At 37.2% G+C, this 21,007-nt stretch overlaps 2 protein-coding genes across 4 annotated transcripts in view; both read left to right on the forward strand.

Annotated features, from left to right (window-relative positions):
- Positions 1–1,310: 1,310 nt before the first annotated feature.
- The window catches only part of LOC144658784 (protein ELYS-like), a 123,224-nt gene continuing 103,527 nt past the window's right edge, over positions 1,311–21,007 (forward strand). For all 3 annotated transcript variants that reach the window (XM_078519249.1, XM_078519250.1, XM_078519251.1), the window contains exons 1-7: positions 1,311–1,944; positions 8,661–8,872; positions 9,368–9,439; positions 9,517–9,625; positions 17,388–17,442; positions 19,595–19,750; positions 20,587–20,695. In XM_078519249.1, the coding sequence (XP_078375375.1) occupies positions 1,490–1,944; positions 8,661–8,872; positions 9,368–9,439; positions 9,517–9,625; positions 17,388–17,442; positions 19,595–19,750; positions 20,587–20,695 (1,168 nt within the window). In that variant the 5' untranslated portion in view covers positions 1,311–1,489. The remainder of the gene's footprint in view (positions 1,945–8,660; positions 8,873–9,367; positions 9,440–9,516; positions 9,626–17,387; positions 17,443–19,594; positions 19,751–20,586; positions 20,696–21,007) is intronic.
- On the forward strand, positions 12,812–14,649 carry LOC144656363 (uncharacterized). The gene has a single exon (XM_078516591.1). It carries the CDS (start codon positions 13,822–13,824, stop codon positions 14,647–14,649), a length of 828 nt encoding a protein of 275 aa, XP_078372717.1. The 5' UTR covers positions 12,812–13,821.

Genomic DNA, 21,007 nt, shown 5'->3' on the forward strand with positions numbered 1-21,007 from the left:
TTCAATAAATCAATTCTAGTAATGTTTTGTGTTCAGTGGGTTATGCCTATCGGCTGGTGTTCCCACAGCATTTCTCGTTTTCCCAAACTTACAATTGTGTTAACACGAAACAGGTTTTCTATTTCTTAAACAAGGTAAAAATACCCGAAAACTTTTCGCGATTATTTTCCTTCGATTTATTCAACAGGTCTACGCCAGTGCGACCTGTCTTAGATTGCGCTAGAAAGCTAACAGTCAAAGCTGAAATAAAAATTTTCACATTAAGTTATAATTATTTTTGTTTGTTCTCCCTACACATGATTAACAAGGAAATGGCTATTTATTTCCCTGCTAAGCCTGAACGACTTCCTGAAGGAAATTCCTTAATCAGTTTCCGTGTGTATGCGCTTGTCTGCGGGCTTAATGACGCAAGAAATTGTCAGTACTAAAGGATAAGCTTGGGTAGTATGGTTGATTTGGCTAACGCAAACGTTACTTTTTTTTAGCTGAAAAGTTTTTAACCTCCTCACATCCTCCCTCACATTAGGCATAAATAGATTGTGCTCGGCAACTTTTGAGCAACTTTTAGCGTTTTGAGCAACTTTTTGAAGTACCAGCAACCTAGGGCAACTTTTGCCTTCCTTGGCATACTTTCAGCAACAAATTGATATAAAAGCGATCCAAACCATAAAAGGTCATTTACGGATTTGATTAAAACTAAGGAAATACAATAAAATGACAATAAAATAACACTTGCTTTACGCCCACGAAATCTAGACAGCGGCTATCTATCTATCTAACGGGCGCTTAAACCCAGCGGTTATTCGCTGCAACATAGAGCCTGCCGACGGCCATCTTGGACCATTTTGTATTAAGAAGTGCGAGTCACTTATGGTATTCGCAATCAGATGAAATTTCAGACGAGGAAAATGGACATAATTTAGACATTGACCGCATTGAGGTTGCCATAGACGCTGGGGCAACTCTTAGTAAACCTGCAAGTGCTTCAATTTCCTAAAAAAAGCAAATTCACTCTAGAGAGCAAGCAACTTTTCTAAATTTTGGTGGCAACTTTTTGATATTTGAGCAACTTTAGAGTAACTTTTGGGTATATTGTGAAGCAACTATTCCTGAATTTACTAGCACAATCTATTTATGCCTACCTCACATCACCCTCCAAGCGCGCGACGAGCCGCGCTATTAGGGTACATTAGAATCAACATATACGAAGTACCTACAGATCCCTGACGCAGACAAGAAGGATTGTGGGCTCTGCAGGGATAGGCGAGCCGCCGCTGGTCAGCCGCCATTGGGGAACGTGGACTCTGGGAACCAGATTGTGAATTAAAATGGCGTGTAACTTGTGTGGCGCGCGATAAAGGAAATTGAATTGTAGAGGATTGTGGAGTAAAACACTTGGTCTTTGTTGACTTTTTGTCATCAGATCCATCGGAAAAGCAAAGAGACGGTGTTAAGAGGTACATATGTACTGGTAAAAACTGTTTTAGTTATGAAGCGCGGGTGCTCGCCAAACACGATAACGTCGTTAAATTACTCCAGTGTGACTATAGAATGTCTAGAAAGACCTGATGTTCTCGACGACACAGAGAGTTACATCTCGGGAAGTGTTCTTAGAGGTGGGAATTTAGCTTGGCTTGTCCGTGGTGCTACGTTGGAAGTCATAAATACAAGCACTGGCTCGCGACAAGCGTCTTATAGATTTGGATGGAGCCCCAATCAACAACGCTCAGTACGTATCTCGTCCGTGAGCGAACTTCATGTTGAAGACGGCACAAAGCTTTTAGTTGGACTGAAAGATTTATCAGGTGGAGGTGGAGGAATTGTGTGCATTTTTGATCCATTAGTGTCCCGAGTGATCAAAGCTATAGACGTTCCTTACCCTGTCACGGTAGTGGAAGGTGTGACCGGCTCAGGCGGAGCTCAAGCATCGCCTCATGCATTCAGGTTTGTTGCAGATAAGCTTACCGGTATATGGGTTAGTAGCCAAGTGTGAGGTCAAGATGGCTGGATATTGGCCAAAGTCTTTATAGTTACCGTATTTCCTCGATTAAACGCCGGGCCCCGAATAAACGCCGGGTCTCCAAGTTGTATTTGAAATTATTAAATTTTCAGCCACGGATATTGCATCAGTAGCATTCTGATTGGTTCACTCAATCCCGGTTGTCAGCTCGTATACCTTAGTTTGACCTTATTTGGAAAATGATTGCGTTACTGTTGGCAAGCTAAAAATTTTTTGCGGGAAGCGACAGTTCCATCAAAAAAATGGTTTTGAACAGCAAATTTGGCGAGCTTTATGAACAAGAAATAATTAACGGTGCCTACAAAAACCACAGAAATGCCATAGTAAATTTAACTACGCAAAACAAAAGGATAGATGCGAAAAGTGTAATTAATAATACTTTAAAACTGAACGCACAACAAGAGCGAGTGAATAAAGTAGAAAAGCAGCAAATAATTTACGAAAGAACGGCAAACTGACACAGTTTCATTCAGTGTACGTCATAAAACTAGGTTCAGCACTTCAGTAAAGTTTGTTACCTTTCAATCTTGGTTTTGTTCGTTCATACTTCATTAAACCTGTTCCACTGTGAGCTCAATTTCGCTTCAAATAATATAGCAGTCTTGATGACAGCCGTGGAGCCGTAAAGAAGTACAATGTAAACACTTGCTTCGTTCGACTTGCACAAGACTTGTAGTATCCAGAAAAGGTTTTGCTTCGGATATTCTCGTAAATCTTAACTGTTGTCACAATTTCCAGGATATTTAGACGACTTTAGAGGGGATTGTTTGAGGAAAATCTTTTGAAGAAAACTTTCTTGCTCGCTTTCCTCGTAAGTGAGTTTCATTCAACTCAAGAAGTGAACACCGCGCCAGAAATTTTCGCGCCTCCTCATACTATCACTTCGTTTAAATCAAAATGAAATGTCCAGTCGATTTAAACATGCTTGAGAAGAATTTTTAAAATAAAACAATTATTCCATTCACCCTTGTTGGATACGAGTCGTTATAGCCAACTCGGCGCTTCGCGCCTCGTTGGCTATTTACCACCTCGTATCCAACGCGGGCTTATGGAATAATTGTTAAATAAACCCCTCAAACAATTATTAAAGGTTTAATATGCTTCAAAAATAACGTCTAATTATATAGCTGTCAAAAATAATGAATAAAAATCATTTCTTAAAAACATGTGGCTTGAAAAAACTCCTGATTTCAAATAAACGTTGGGCCTATCGGGCCAAGTTTGAAATAAACGCTGGGGGCGTTTAATCGAGAAAATACGGTATTGCTTTTTTATGGACCTAAATATATATATGTTATTTGCCGGCCGGGAGGTCCGTATTGGGAAAAACTGTACTCGACTTGCTCAAGACCGAGGGTACAGTTTTTTTCCAATACGGACCGACCTAGGCTGGCAAATAACGTTTTTATTTTTTTCCTACTTAATTAATTTGTTTGGTAAAGAAGCTGAGAAATATGTGTCACAAAATCTTTGTTTGTATACGCGTGGATTTGATTACATTGTTGAGTCCGACTTGATCGACGAGCAAGAGTGAATAATTCTGTTTGCTATTTAATTCAGAATAAAATAGCTTTGTTTAAAATGAACCATACTCAAGAAAGGTTTAGCATATTTAATTTCACTGCAGAGAATCAAAAAAAGCAAATAAAATCATAAATACAGCATACATAAGCCACAAAACTTAAAACACATTTTAATAAATCGATATCGTCCTGCTAAACATGACCTCATTCCCAATTCATTTCTTGTCAAAACTTTGAGATTTCAGGGAAATTATCGTCATTTACTTATTTTTTACAGAGTTCTTGTTTCTCACATTGGTTTGAGTTTACATTTTCTTTGGAAAGTGTGCCAGTTATGATTGTATTAACTCGCAGTTTTCAACTAGGTGTGTGAAATTGGTTCGTTAGTCTGAGTTGGTGTGAGATCGAAGTTTTCAACTCGCAGGCGTGAGAGTTGGCAGGTATACATTTCACGTGCAGCAACATGTCTTGCAACATTGTGAAAAGTAGCGATAGTTCTACTTTTCTTGCAACTTACAACGCAACAGTTGTAGGTTGCAAAAGTGGGGTGTTTCAAGTGAAATTTTTTGGCAACTGGCATTGCAACGTTTGTTGCATACAAATTGCAAAGAAAATTGCCTCTTGTAACATGGCCTTAAAGGTTTGATTATATGGTATAAAGAACACCATTAATTTGAGAGGCACAGAAGGCAATCCTAACTTAACAAGATAACAGTTCAGGTAGCCCATCACCATGTATAATTTTATTCTCCTTGCTCACTTGCTCAGGGAGCTGGAGATACTACATTGTATAAGCTGGTTAACAGCCCATGTCAGTAGATGGGTTGACATTGCCACCCTAAATCTGTTGATCTGTTGTTAGTGAACAAGTCAGGATCCTCTTTATTTGGGGCTTTCTTGTGATTTTTTTAACATCAGTGAAAGAAATTAGTGCACCTAGACAAAAATAAAGGTGAGGGTCCTGAGATTTTGATTTATGCAGACGTATATGCAACCATATAGTTGAATATAGCCAGATAATTAGATGAGTTCAAGACTTTTATTAGCCCATTGACTCCCGAAGGTTTTACGCGCGCACCCACCCCCAAATTCCCGGCTCTTTTACAGCATTTAACACAGACGTGCGAGTAGAAAAAATAAACCATATGCGCAGTAAATTCAGACAAATAATTCGTTTCTGAAGTAAACTTTTAATGCAACTAGACATGTTAAAAGACTAATTTATGAATTAAAATGTTTATCAACCTTAAGAACTTGATCCCAAACCAAGCTTGAAGGCAGAGGAAAAAAATTATTCACTTCCGCGCGTCATTTAAAAACTCACAAAAACACGAAATCTTTGAACAAAACATAAAGCAATCTTAAAAAACTCTGATAAAATGTTGGCATATGTTATGTAAAACTGTTACTGGCATTAATTTAACAGCAATGAAGTATTATCCTGGTACAGAAAAGCGGTAATTGGAAGTGATAAAATTATTTGCGAATCATGTTGTGAAATAGAGCAAAACCGCTTTGCAAAACAACAGAATTCCTTCCACAAAATATACACTCACAATGCTTTCTATAAATCTCAAAGTCAATAAAAATACTTGTTTGAATTTTCTGAAGTACTGTTGTAAATCTTTTCGCGTTGAAGGTTGTAAAACACAATTAAAATCTTAGCGACTAAATCAACAACGTGACGGCAAGTCTGCCGAAAGAGATGCGTATCAGATAACACCGCTTGCACATCAAATCTGTTCGCTTCAAAAGCCTAAAATTCCAAACTAAAGCTGGACAAATGAAAGAAACTTGAAAGAAAGTTTGTTTAAGATTAATTCTCATTCACGATGAAGCAAATAAATGTCTAAAAAAGCTTAAAATTTCGCAAATTTTAAAGCCGTGATATTCCGCATGCACCATGTTCAAATTAAATATTCGAGCTGAAGTGAAAGTGTTTTATTTCAGTGCGACGGCTTTGGAAGGCATTTTTTAGTCAATCACTGTACCGATCTTCCTAAAAATTCCTTTCAAGTTCGAAGCAAATATTGTACATTACCATTTTGCTTTCTGAAGCTTTGAGAAGCTGCATTAAACCGTGATCAAGGCCGTGAATTGTAGTCAAAACACTTTAGAAGCGCCATGACACGAGGTAATCTTGGCAGTCGAAGGAGAGAAAAATTTCTTCACCAAAGCAGTTTTAGCACTCTGTTATCCATTAGTTTCCATTTTAGATCCACTTTAAAATCGATCCATGTTTTTTCATTCCATATTTAGCTTAAAAAAGGTGTTTCTCTGTGTCCAGAACGGAAAACAAGACCCTAGAAGTTTGTAAATACATCCCGCGAGGCGCCATGCTTTTCTTGTACATTTTCAACGCACGTATAAAGGCGAAAAACCTCCTTTCTAGGACCCCTAGAAATCTCTAAAAATATGCGCAGAAAACGGATTCTGATTGGTTTATTTGCCCTTATTATCTATAGAACAATAAGAGAACCAAAAAAGCTCCAGGGAGGGAGGGAAAGGCCTTTTGTCAACACGTGGTTTTTACGGCCGGTTGAGGCCGGCACGGGAATTTGGGGGGTGGTTTTCGCGCGGCCGGTTACGGTCGGCACGGGAGCCAATGGGTTAAATGATAATTTTATTATTTAATGTGATTGACTGTCATAGGTAGAATTATCAAGGCCAAGGTTTCAAAATTGAGAAAGCATCAGCCTTGATAATTATACCAATAATGGTCAATTACAGCTAATAATTATCATGACTGTTGTACAGTCTTGAATAGCTGCCTTATTGGATTATTCAAACTGTAGCACAAGCATGACAAAATCTACTTTCTTTGAGAAGAAAGCTTGACAGCTTAGTGCAGTGTAATACATGGTGCATAAAATCAGCATTGACGTGTAAACAGTAGAGAGCTATCTGGAGAAGCCATCTCAACAAAAGCTTCAAAGCCATGAAACATACATTCTTGCTTTCTTGTGATGAAACTTGTTTTGCAAAAAAAAAAATATATATATAAGTTACACATTACAATTCTGCTATACATATCTCTTCTTTAGTGCAGAATGCACTTGTTTGTGGTTGTTTATTGTGCTGTTGTCACTAAAGTGCTATGGAAAGAAAATGTGCTGAATTCATTATGACATGTGAGTGATGCACTGATGATTGCAGTGCATTTAATCCATTAGTCTTTACCATCTTCATTTGTGGTACATGTGCCAATTTCTGTTAATCTGTTAAAAGAAGATCTGGGTACAAGATTAAATTTCTGTATTTAATTTAGCACATACAAGGTAGGCACAAAAAAATACTACTTGTTAAATCTTAAGACGGAATCCACTAGGAAGTTGAGTAATATTTATTAAAGTTGGACAAAAATCAATTTCCATACATGTACCGGTAACACAGTATTAACAGTTGAAACTGAAAAAAACTGAGCTACCTTGAGTAACAAAGTGGTCAATTTCAAAATAATCTGCAAAGATGCAAATATCAGATGCAAATCCTGTTCTTCTAGTCTTTATATACAAGGACCACATCTCACAAGAGAGGAGATAAGACAGCAAGATTACTTTTTAATCTGATACTTTAGAAAGAACCTCAATAATACTGTTATGGCATAAAATACAAAACAATCTCCACAACAGGGGGTCTCAATTGCATTTTCCTTTTTTTTTTCTAAATCTGTTTTGGTGGGTATTTTTTCTAGATGGAGGATAGTTTGTTATGACAAACTTACTGTAATATAGTGTGACAGTTTGGAAGCGTTGGTTTGTTTGTTTGTTTCATTTATGATAATATAGGAGGCGCGGTGGCCTAATGGTTAGCGCGCTCGACTCCGAGTTGAACGGCCCAGGTTCGAGGCCTGGCCGGGGCGCTGCGTTGTTTTCTTGGGCAAGACACTTGACTCTCACAGTGCCTCTCTCCACCCAGGTGTATAAATGGGTACCGGCGAATTTTACTGCTGGGGGGTAACCCTGCGATGGACTAGCATCCCATCCAGGGGGGAGTAGCAATACTCCTAGTTGCTTAATGCTACGGAAACCGGGATAAGCTCCGGCTGTATGAGCCTCATGGCTCGGACACAGACTTTACCTTTACCTTACCTTTATAATAATATACATACAAAAATTTATTTCTGCATGCTCATTGGCCGAGAGCACGTCAATTAATCCCAAACAGTGCAGAAAGTTGAAATTGAGTGCAAAAAGTTTAAATTGATGGCAGAAAGTTGAAATAAAATTGATTGACAGGAAAGTCGGAAAGCGGGCCAAAACAAAATGGCGGCCGATATCGGAGTGTTTGAGAGCAAAAATCGAGCAAAAACATAACTATTCATGAAAAGTTTAACTGATTCAACGAAAGTTATAAACATATAAACCAAAGTTCTAGGAATTGGACGTTTGTACAGCACAAGAGAGGCTTTATGAATCTACTGAAAGCTACCAATCGTGAATTTTCTTACGCGACGGCTTAAAAAGAAGAAAGATTACAAGCGTGAATTGAAGTCGGACATTTCAGCCCATACCAATACAACTGAATGAGGATAAAAACACCTGATAATGCATGACAGAGAAATTTAAAATTCCCTAGCGGTATCTGGATTTAATCACTTTACAAAGCCAACCCTCCAAGTTAAGACCATTTTAGTCGCCATGGCGACTAAATTTGAACCAAGTTCGCCAGCCTGGCGACTAAAATTGAGAGGAAGGATTGAAAGCATCAGCTTAATTTGGTGACTAAAATTTTTCACTGGCGACCAAAACTTAAGTAGTTGGTGGCCAAATATATGGCCACTAAGGAAAAAAATAAACTTGGAGGGTTGAAAGCCCGGCAACTCCGTTATGTTTAAGAACGAATCGGAAAGGTAAGCCACTGAACACGTTTTGTTTGTCATCCACTTCAAGTGAAATTTTTGTATGTGTATTATTAACAAGTAATCACATGATTTTTCTTGTACAATTGGATAAATCAGCACTCATAAATTTTTCAAAAACTACAAATTGCATTCGCCCCACGGGCTCATGCAATTTTGTTAGCCTTTGAAAAATTTTCTCGTGCTTATCCTACCTATACGAATAACAAAAGCACCGAACTTGTTGAAATTGTTTTTGTCTTATATTATGTTCCAGTCCGCAATTAAAGCTGTTGTTTGGTATTACGGCTATTGGTACAGAACAGGGACACTGTTACTTGGTAGATCTTCGTCTTGATGATGAAGGTGAAGAGTTTGACGAGTGGCACAAAAGCCCTATTGAAGTGGTAAATCCTTCATCACATGATATGGCACAACTCAGGAATACTGCCAGGACAAATGGAACCCATTTAGGAATTGAGATAGGAAGTATGTAAACAATTTACATTATTAATATTTAATGTTAGTTATTTCCATTTCATTCTTTTCCTACTTCTATATTTACCAGTTTTTAGTGTGGAGTCTAAGTCACTTTTAAGCACACTGCTTTTGTTTAAGAAATGAGCACTTACAGTTCTTCTCAAACGCCCTAAGGGGTTGGGATGCGGCAGTAATAAGCTAGACCAACTAAGCTGCTTTTTTAATACTGTTCAGTGGAATTCTGTATTATGAACAACCATGTTATTACAACTGCCTCATTATTACAACCACTTTCTTCTTTGGCCTGAACAAAAGCTCAATCAGTCATGTTCTTATGTTAAGGGCTCTTTTAATACAACCTGACATTTATGGTTCAAGGGTAATAATATTAATGGGGTTCCATACACTAAATAACAATCTGTTCCTACTTCTAGGCCCTGGAGATTTTTTTAGCTCACTCTACAGTTGTAGGCACTCAACATTTTGTTTCATTTTTGTTTAAAGGTTTTTGTCATGTTTTTGGAAGATTTTCATATGTGAAGTGTGACCTCACTGAATTAAGGAGTTTTTCTTCAGGTAAGTTTAAAGGATTTAACTTTGCTGATATCACCAGTCTTGCTGGTTGTTAATTTAAGATATTTTGTTTTGTACAGGTGAGGTGTTTGTGACAGCTATCAAGTATGTGAGACAAACAAGCACTTTGCTTGTAGGATTCAACTTTGGTTGCTTTCAGATGTGGAACATGGAAACTCTAACTCACATGTAAGCTTTTTTCCCTCAAACTGCAAATACTGAATTTTAAATAATCATGCATTAATTGATTGAAAGTGCTTAACATGACAGGTATTCACAAAGAAGAGTTTTGGGTATTTTGCAGCAGTTGAGATTAGTCTCAAAGTAAGGAAAAATATACACGGCTATTTGTTCAAGCATCGCGCAAGTCACATGTCAATGAACGCACACATTTAACTGCATCACGCAGGCTCGTAGTACTCTCAGAGTAAATAAATAAATAATAATGGATTGATGATGGATTAATGATGAATTAAGGGCCCACTGACGGATTTCTCGCGAGTTGCTAAGGTGCTAAAAGAGCGCGCGCTGTATTGCGTGTACGGGTTACTCACGCTATCTGTACGCGCCAGATGTGCAAAAAAATTTCCTTTCGAGCACTTCTTCAAACTCGCCAAATAAGATAAAACAATAAGAACTACCGAAAAACTTCCTGACTAATAGTTGACTTCACATCTGAGAATCAGTCAGATTAAATTGAACCAGGAAAAGCAGTTTTTTTACACATGCAAATAATCTCAAAAGCGTACGCGTACAACTAGCGCGCGCACTGTTCTCTTGTCAGATGAATTACGCATGCGTTAACAAAATGATTTCCGGTTTGCAGAAAAAATCTAAATACTTGGCGGTCTTTTATTTGATTCACTTTTCTTCAACGCTATATTTTTCCGACCTGGGTCGGGAACATAACTAAGTATTCATTTGCTTAAATCATTTTTAATAAAAATTTTATGGACAAATCAATATTTTAAATCTCTCTAAAAAAATTATTTTCCATAATGAAATGAAACCCATACTTACCAAGATACAAAAACAAATAAAGATCATGACACTATGAATGATTTTCTGATAACATGCAAAAACATCAAAAAGTTTAGACTTTTTCTTTATTGGTCACGTGATCATGGGCGTGGCCCGATGACGTCATATTTACGTTATGGACTTAGTAAAAGATTCAACCATAACTAAACAAGAAAAATTGCTAAAACTATATAACCGTGAATGTCCCTAGCAACGGGTCCAAATATATACGTCAGTGGGCCCTTAATGATGGATTAATGAGAAAATGGGGTAATATCTAAAGAAAACGATGCGCCTGTGAGTTGCAATTTCATCTTATAGTAGTTTGATTCGATTTAAAATCGTGTGTAAAACAGCAGTGGGGATTGCTTTGGTTGATTGCGAGAAAAAAGAATTTGATGAGCGTGCGTTCCGGTGCTCTTGTTGCCATTTTTGTTTATAATTTGGTCTATGCATGCCTACAAAACTGATAATAAATTTGACAAACACGAGGTTTGTCATTGTTTGATATGACTTGAAAGTTTCAAGCTCATTGAAAACATTTAAGGCAATAAAATTGGGCCTCCAGTGTACTGATTTTTTGTCGCAGATTTTGTGTTTACAAGTGAGTGTCCTCATTATTCACAGGTATTGTTTTCAAGTGTCATATCTACGTGCACCACTCCAGCAAAAAAAAAAAATCATTTGCATTAAACAGGAAGCAGAATTTGACAAGTTAAAACAATGTTATAACAAATAGTAGCTTAATAGCGTGACTTGCAAAGATTTCGTTGAATCTTTAGTCCGCCTGCCAGGCGCCTGAAGATTTGAGAAAACCTTTACAAAACCTTTGCAAGTGGTTGTGTTGCAAACTAAAAGCTACCTTGCAAAATACATGTAATGGATTTCACAGCCAAGGAAAACATCCCCGGTTTATTGATTTTTATAGATTTTCATAAGGCATTTTATAGCTTGGAACAGAATTTTCTTCAAAACTGCTTAGAGGCATTTAATTTTGGTCCCAATTCTTTCGATGGGTAAAGACCTTTTCTGAAAACATACAAAGCTGTGTTATCAACAATGGTATCACCTCAAATTATTATTTAGGCAAGGAGATCCACTCTCTCTATATCTTTTCGTTTTGGTGGTTGAAACTTTGGCTATTGCAATTCGACAGAACTCGATGATAAATGGTATGGCTATCGGTAAGAATGAGACAAAGTTGCTTCAATACGCAGACAACACCACTGCAGTCCTTTCAGACATCGTCTTGGCTCAAGCTCTTTTCAGACTGTTGGCTGACTTTGAGAAGCTCTCAGGTCTGGTAATTAATCCCACTAAAACTGAAGGAATGTGGATTGGATCTTTGAAAGAAAATAAAGCGAAACCCCTTGGCATTAAATGGCCTGATGAACCAATTAAAGCCTTACTATAGGTGTATATTACTCTAATGATCAGAAATTACTGCAAGAGAAAAATTTTGGAAGGTAACCGTAATAAAATCGTTAATTATTCCAAAATTTGTTTATGTGTCGTCATTGCTGACCATCCCCCAGGGAGTGATCCAAGAGCTAAACCGACTGATATTTAAATTTTTATAGAAAGGGGTATACAAAGTCACACGTTTGTCAGCAATAAATGATTATAAAAAAGTGGTTTAAAAATGATTGATTTAGAAACGATGATTAAGACGGAATCCACTAGGAAGTCGAGTAATATTTGTGACCTCACACGGGAAAACGTACACTAGTTAGCACTTATTCGTTAAACGGATGAAACCGTTTGTATTCCGTTTTTTATCCGTTTTAATGCTTCATGAAGCGTTCGCCAAAGAGTTAAACGGTCATATCAAATCGTTCGAGCGTTTAACGAAATCGTTCAGAAAGTTTTCACATTCGTTTAACGGCAAACTTCTTCCGTTCGAAAATTTTAGCGTTCGTTTCTACGGCAAGCTCTATTCGTTAAACGGCAAGCCCTATTTGTTAAACGTCAAGCCATATCCGTTCGGCAAATTCTAGCATTATTGCGCCCAAGGGTTCGAACGGCGAGCTCTGTCTGTTTCTGAGTCTGTGTTTTACTAAAATGGCGGTCGGACAACCCGTTGAGACAAATAAAAAAAGACAATCATTGAAAAGAAAACTATATAGTAATGATAGTGACTATTTTTGTAAGTGATGTTGTGTGTTTGCAATTAAAAAAAAAAAAAAAAAAATAAAAAAATATAAGTTTACTCACGTTTATAAATCCATGGCTGTGTTAGCTTTGAAAACTTAAGCTTTGAAAAACTCAGTAGACTACGGAGGTATGCGCACGGGCATTAACATTGCCATCGGCGCGGCCATCGACGTTATAAAAACTTAAACTATCCAGTTTTAAATCCATTCCTTTCGACTGAATTTCTTTGCAAACAAAGAACTTCAAAGATCAATAATGAAGTTGTTCCGAACAGATGTGGGAATATCTTATTATTTTGTAAACGCCAACTGCATTCGACATCGCTCGAAAACAACTTCCATGAGGAAACAAAGATCACGTGGTTTCTTATGGTTTCTCTATACATGTCCTCACGTCCCACTTACCATGTCACGCAACGCACAATCACTTAGCAACAGCATTTTTTCAGATTACATCCCTATGGCAATAAACAAAATAAGTGTAACTGCAAATACACAGTCTTCTCATTTCCGAGTTTATTACAATCACAACGCAATGGCAGATTTAGAAGAGACAGAAACTAACGACGAACTGGTGCAAAAAATAGCGAAATTTATGTTCGATGGCTGTGGATGTGCTCTGGGAGCAAATGGCGGCCCGTGTTCAAAACAGTTTTCAAATGACACAGTCCTGTTTAACTTAAATAACTGCCTCGAACTTTCAAGCGGTGAGCTTGATCTAGTAATTTTGGCAAGCATCCAGGCGTTTACCCAGACTGAAGCAACTGGCGAGAAACGGAAAAGAAGTCCGCGATGCTGTTTCTACTATCAGTCAAAACCCATCTGCAAAGAAATGTTTCTCCACTTCCACGGCATAAGCTATTCAAGATTTAGACAGTTGAAAGAACATTATGAGAAGCACGGAATTTGCCCAAGAACTCACGGCAACACCAAGAGGCTGCCCGAAAATACACTTGCCCAGTCAACAATCGATGAGGTCCACGCTTTTATGAATAATTAAGTGGAAGAAAACGCCATCACGCTTCCTGGAAGGATTCCTGGTTTTAAAAGTGACAAGTCAAAGTTCTTCCTTTGTGCGAGACAAAGATGAGTGTTTGGCGAGCGTAAGACACTGTCTGCGAAGCTTCTAAGGGGGATAAGCGAGCGGTTTCCTATTCGAAATTTCTTCAGTTATGGGGCCAGTTCTTTCCTCACGTAGTGGTTTCAAAGCCAATGACAGATCTCTGCATGACATGCCAACAAAACACTACCAAACTACAACAAGCTGCAAACTTGTCGGACAGCGAAAAATCGCTAACAGTAAAAGCTCATCAAGATCATTTAAATTGTGCACAGACTGAAAGAGCATTTTATAGAAGCGTATGCACAAACTCCGAAAAAACAGTGGAAGCAATTGGGATCAATGCAGTGTTAAACCGCGAAAATTGTGACGCTTGTTCTTTGAACAAAACAATGCACTACAGCTTTGATTATGCACAGCAAATTCATATACCTAGCAATCCTCTTCAACCCGGTCCAATATACTTCAAAACACCCCGAAAATGTGGAATTTTTGGAGTCATGTGCGAAGGGATACCTCGTCAAGTGAACTTCCTTATCGATGAAGCTAGTTCAACTGGAAAAGGAGCCAACGCAACAATCAGTTACGTACATTATTTTTTCTCTCATCACGGACTTGGAGAGAGTAATGTGCATCTTCATGCCGACAACTGCTCAGGCCAAAACAAAAACAATTATTTTTTATGGTATCTTGCCTGGAGAGTTATGAATCAACTTCATAACTCAATTGTTTACTCATTCCTCGTCGCTGGCCACACGAAATTTGCAAGTATGGTCGAAAACTCAAGCACCCTTGGCGTGAACAAAGCGCAACTGGTAGGAACACATGACGGCAAAACAATCGTACCAGTGTACGACTGGGCTTCTTTCCTTGATCCTTATTTTTACAAGTTACCGAACATTAAGCGCTTTCATCATTTTAGATTTTTGAAGGATAATCCAGGAATGGTGTATTGTAAAGAGTTTGTAACCAGCCATTAAAGTTGGACAAAAATCAATTTCCAGGATAATTTAAATCCTATTGCATTATTTCCTACCCTTAATAAAAGGTAAAGATGTAAGTAATTATCCGTGATAACACCAACAACAATTTCTTATCAGAGTCTGAGAAAATGAATTTCAAAGTTTACAAGGTATGGGCAAAATCTCACGTGTAGCCATTTTGTAAATTTGTCTTAAGCGATTCAGTGGAATTCAGCGGAACTTCAAAATGTGTTTTCGATGTGTGGTGTTGTTAGAAAAGATTTCTTTTGATAAGATATTTGAAGCAGTAACAAAAAAGTTTGCAATAAGGTGGAAATAATTCTGGTACAACAATTTCTTATCAGAGTCTGAGAAAATGATATTTAAAGGTCACAAGCTATGGGCAAAAGCTTACATCTTTTAAGCGATTCAGTGGAATTCAGCGGAACTTCAAAATGTGTTTTCAATGTGTGGTGTTGTTAGAAAAGATTTCTTTCGATAAGATATTTGAAGCAGTAACACAAAAGCTTGCAATCAGGTGTAAATAGTTTTGGTACATAATTTTGTCCAATAACTACTCAAAGTCCTAGCGGATTTCCTCTTAAATCATTAAGACTCGCCTTGTTAAGGAGAATTTTTAGCGAAAATGATGGCGCATGGAAGCATTACTTGCAACATATACTAAAAAGTTTTGGTGGCCTGTTCTTATTTTTTTTGCAATTATGATTTAAAAGATCTGCCAATCTCTTCAAACTTTTATACTGAGCTGCTTCAATGGTGGGCAGATTTCTGAGAAGTGTTTCTACAAGGAAACAATGGCTACAAACATTATGGAATAACAAAGACATTCATATAGACAACAAACCAATATTCTATTTTTTGAGTCCGGTGTCACTTATGTCACCGACCTTCGATTCGATACCACAGAGTCTTATCATATCATAGCAAAAGACATTGAAAGGGCAAATTTGTTATCGTGGGCAGGTCTCAAACACGCAATCCTGTCCCACTTAAAATTAAAATCAATCTCCAAAAACAATATAGTCAAACCTTCAGGGAAACGACACCCTCTTTGATTATTAAAAACAATAGTTTTGATATTTTAACGAAAAAATCGAAAGACTATTATGCACTGATTATAAGTAAAAAAGTACAATTTTCTAATTATTCTTTAGTTCTTAAACGTGATTTAAACTTAAATAATGATCAACTTGAAAAAGCGTTTTCTCCTGCCGCACATTGTCTGCTCTGAGGCATATATAGTGAGGCATATGTTTAGGCTTATATGTTATAGCTTATATAGTATAATATATGGACTGGACTCTGGACTGGACTCTGGACTCTGGACTTTGGACTCTGGACTCTGGACTCTGGACTAAAAAAAACCTGGACTTGCAATGAAAAAAAAAACAAAAGGAATTAAATTGTGGTTAGCTGCTTTTTGTTGTTTCGGGCAATACTATTTTAATCTGTTAGCGTTAGCTGTAATTTGAGATGAAAGTGAAATAAAGATTGATTGTTGTGATAGACTAATTGATTGAATACGTTTGCTTTATTTGGCAGCCATTACAGCACCTTACTTCTGTGGCAAGTTTGCCATAGATCCCATTTCAACGAGCTGGTGTTTTCACTTTATACTAGTTTTGCTTTCAGTTAAGTGCCGCCGGCTTGCTCTCACTTCTATTTTCACTCCTTACATCATCACACATCTACAAAATCCCGCGAAAACAAGATAAACTTCTAAGGTTTTCGTTTGCACAAATCGATTGATTGATGAATATTTAATGAGGCACAGAAAAAAATTTGCAAGGGAAGGTGCCCTGCGAAACATCTAAAGAATGTTTTAAAGTCTTAAACCAGTTCGCTTCTCAGCAACTTTGTCGCTGCAGCACCCAAGGGGACACTGCGAAACTCACGCTGACATAGTTCCCGACAAGAGATCTGTTTTTTAGACTTTATTTACCACTTGGCTCCGCCGGCCTTTGTCAGACAACGTTCACTTCTCGAGCGCTAAAAAGCACTATTGTACAAAACATAGGCCGAACATCTCTCATTTCTTCGAGAAATGCTGTGGGACTTACGGGTTTTCAGACTTAATGATGTCCTTCAACCGCCAAGCGGACGCACTAGCACTCAAATGAACCAGTAGTTTATTTTCCCAAGAAAAAGAACCATTTCTGTTCTCTGTACTCGAACCACTAACATGTGACTTAAGACCTCACAATAGAATAGCGAGTCCCAGTCCCTCGCTGCCACCGCCTGGGAGCAAATTAAATATGACAAACATGGCGGTCAGCAAGTTTGGTTTCTGAAAAGCTGTTTTTACATCCCGGACGACTGTAATAAAGTGCCTCGAGGCAAGATTTTTTTTTTTGCATAATTATGTTATTTTTCGAAAACGAAAGAAAAAACAACGAAATGAAACACAGGACAGTGTTAAGCACACGTAAACAAATCTGCATGCGAAATTTGGAGCTGTTTCGATAATGTTCATTTCAAGGGTAAATCACTACCGCCCTTTTTGCAGCGAGCCCTTCAATTAATACCCAACATACCTTCCAGTCAGGGAATCATGATAATTGTATTCAGCACTGCCAAGGACATGTTTTATTGATGACAGCTACCATGACTCCCTACAGGCACATTTCACATAGGGAATGGGACACTAGAAGACAGATTATTAAGCCCTGAGATGCTTCAACACTAGGATTAGAGGCATTTTGTCAAGTGACAAGTTTTGATTCTTTTGTTTTCAGGTATAGCAGTCAGGTTGGGCAGTATTATTCAGCTGTCACACACTTCATGTATCAGGTGACAATTTGTTTTCTTGTAATTTTTCTCTATATTAACAGTGATTCCTGTTTAAAGTGTCTGACTAGATCATAAGGTTTTCGTAAAAACTATTGTAAAGATGTAAAAATGGTGGGTACTGAATATGAGGCAGTCATTATTTCACTGAATGAACTAACCTGTGAGCAGGCTTGCAGTTGGGGTCTCATGTTAATGATTTATTTATTTTTCTCCTGAGTGACTTCAGGCAAACATGATTGGCTGAAAAGTGAGAAGGTGATAAAATCAATCAATTAAATGCTTGATGAGGAGCACTTAGATTTGGACTGAGTATACACCGTTCCAATAGTAAAAAAATGAAGAAAACAATAAAAAGAAGGTTCAAAAAACTAAAGACAAAAGGATTTTGAGTCTTATGAAATTAAGGACATTCCTGGTAATTTTTTTATGCACATTTACGGTGCATGTAATTCCTGCCGCAATGTCATGCCATGCCATTTATCAAGCACACTCTCTGAGGAACACTTGCAGTTTACTCCCTTATTATAAATGGTTGGTGCATCCAACTTTTTTTCTGATAGATACTTTTCTTTTCCAGTTGTCAGCTCATTTTACATGAAAACAACAACAACAACATAAAATCAACACGAGAAGTTTAAAAATTTTCCCCACTCATACAGCATCAAATTCTGTCAGAGCAGTGCAAATGTGGTCACTTTTTGATTAGGTTTTCTTTAATAAGGAAGGATTTCTATTTGCTTAAGGTATCAGTCTACCTTCAAATTGACTACCGGTATTTCAAAGAAAAATGTTTTTGGCAATTTTAGGTAGATCTCATTAAGACCTTTCAGTCCAAAAAACTTTCAAAGGAAAATCATTGACTCTATTTGGAACCATAGAAGAAAAACATTTCTTTCCATTAATTGTCTCTTATTGATAGCTGTCTACAGGTTCACAATACTTTAAACTAACATTTAACATCACATGACATGAATGCAATGTGTTATCACAGGCTTGAGTTCGATCTTCAATAAGTTGTTGCATTGGTTAATTTATTTCTTGTTTTCGAAGAAGAAACACCAATGTTTGCGTCCTTTTTCAAGTACAATGAAAACAGCAAAATGGAAAGAGATGAAAGATTTGGTTGATGCACTTGCGGCTAGCAATTAACTAAAGGTTTTTCATTTCTGTAAACATATTTTCTTTTCTTTCTTTTGCTGTTTTGCCACTCGAAGCTGAATCTCATGCACCTTACAGGTACTTTAAATTGCTAACTTGATGGTGCTTGTGATTGCTCATCTCTAAACCTATTTATTATAATGTGTAATCTCAATCTACAGTTACAACAAATTAAGGTAAAAATTAATTGTTATGTAAGTGACCTCAGTATACAAGATGTAGAATTGAGTTTTTTCAACAAACTGATTTCTGGCCTGAAGCAATATTTGAGACCGTGCGCGTGCGCCTTTTACAATTAAGTTCTGTTGTTAAAGTAAAATGAGCCTTCACTCTGTTGATCAACATGTTACCATTTTTCTTTTCTTTTGTATTTTAATCTCATTACATGAGTAAAACACCCCAGAACTATATTATTTTCCTTCATATATTAAAGCGAAGATCTCAGAGAGAGATAAGCACACATTTCAAGTTTGTTTTCAATGAGTTTCCAAACTTTTTTGCTAAAATTTGGCAAGAATGTTGCCTGATAACCTGAAACAATTATAAGGCTTTGTAGGGGATTTTTTCCCCTCTTTTAAAAGTTATGGCCATTTTAGCAAAGGGGATGCATGTTGTATGGACTCTCAAAGTTTAACTGTGCCTTAAAAACAAACCAAACAAAACCAAACAAGTCATAACTCCATCATTGGGTATTATGGTGCAGGTGTTGTCATCATTTCATTGTTTCTTTTCACCTCCTTGGGAGCATAGGGCATCCACCAGTTTCCACAGGTGTTGTAGTTTAAAATAAATTTCAGGTTACATGTAAATGATTTAAAACTTAATTATAAAATTTTGATTTGTATTATCATTTGTTCCCAGTTTATTTCCAAAATGCTTTATGGTTATCATAGTTTTTCGTTAGACTTTAATTTCTAGCAATCAGGTGTAGTAAATTAATATATGAATTACGGTAAGATGATTTTGTTCATATGGTTGTTGTTATTGTCAACAGGAGCCTGAGAATGACCCACGTTATTGCTGTTACTTGTGGGTGGGCAGGGGCCCTCTTATTGTAGAGAACAGTCCAGAGACGCCTGCTACTCTCACTCTATACCAACTGGTTTTTGCATCTAGAGATGTACTAACAGGTTATGGAGTTATCTATAAGGTGGGTTGGTCATCAAAGCATTCTTTGTGTAGTGCCATTGGCTGCAAATACTGAAAAATTTCCGATGAAATCTAAAAAAAGACCCACAAATGTGACCCTCCATGGGAAAACATGTCTTATCAACAACAGCGTTTTTGGGGGGTTTAAGGTCACTTAGAAACCCTTTGGAGACACTTGTAAACCCTTTGAAAACCTTTGGGAACTCTTTTAGAAACCCTTTGGAAATAGGAAAGCTTTTTAAACTCATTAAGGACACTTTACAAACACTTCAAAAAACCCTATTGGAAACACTTTTTGAAACACCGCTTTGTAAAAAACGTTCTCATACTTTCTTTGTAACAACTGTGCATATCTAGCTTTGCAAACACTTTATAAACCTTGCAAATGCTCTCAGGTGATTAAGTGGCTATTAACATAGTCAGATCAACTGAATGTTTCAAGCTATGCTACTCGCTGGCAGAAGAGGTGCCGCAGCAACAGCATTCATGGCGATCCATAAGATGCGCATCTAGCATAATTTCTTTCTTTGATCCTCTAATATTTTCCACATTTCTTGTAATTTACATTGAAACACTCAGGTTTTTGCACTTCAGAGTTTTCGCTGCCTGTTCAAAAAAGGCTTTTTCAAACACAGTCTGTGGAATCGCCAATATTAAACATAGAATAATTTTAAGTTAATACAGGAAAGGTAAGTTAATTTCAGTTGATATAATGAGCTGATTAATCATTTCTCCTTTCCTTAGCTCATGTTATTTGCAGGAGGGATTAATAAGGTACATAAACTAGGTAAATAGCAACTAAATCAATCTTTAAAGAAGCTGTAATTTTTTCGACAGGAACTTAGTGGTGTCGGTCGTAGGTTTGAACATCAACTTACTGCTGACGCTCATCATCTTGCTGATGCTACGTCTGTTGGAAGTAAAATTATTTGCTGTTGCACATTAGGTAAGAGTCCTTAGTTTGAATTCTCGTATAACAACAGTTTTTAGTTGAGTGTTGTAAAACCATTGCAATCAAACAACCCATGCAATGGACCAAAAAATATAACAACAACCCTAAACCATGCAATGGACCAAAAAATACATGCTAGGCTGCATGGAGAAATACTTAAATCAGGGTCAAGATGTATGCACCAATAATTATTTCTGATGGTTCTTTGCAAACTTACTAAGAGTCAAAATATCTTCATGTCTGGCCTGATCTTACTTAGTCAATAAGCATTATACCGGTACCTTTCTTGAGCTATTTTGTGTCATA

Source organism: Oculina patagonica, chromosome 6 (genome assembly GCF_052425735.1).
Source record: "Oculina patagonica isolate OP01 chromosome 6, crgOcupat, whole genome shotgun sequence".
In the NCBI taxonomy this organism is placed as follows: domain Eukaryota; kingdom Metazoa; phylum Cnidaria; class Anthozoa; order Scleractinia; family Oculinidae; genus Oculina; species Oculina patagonica.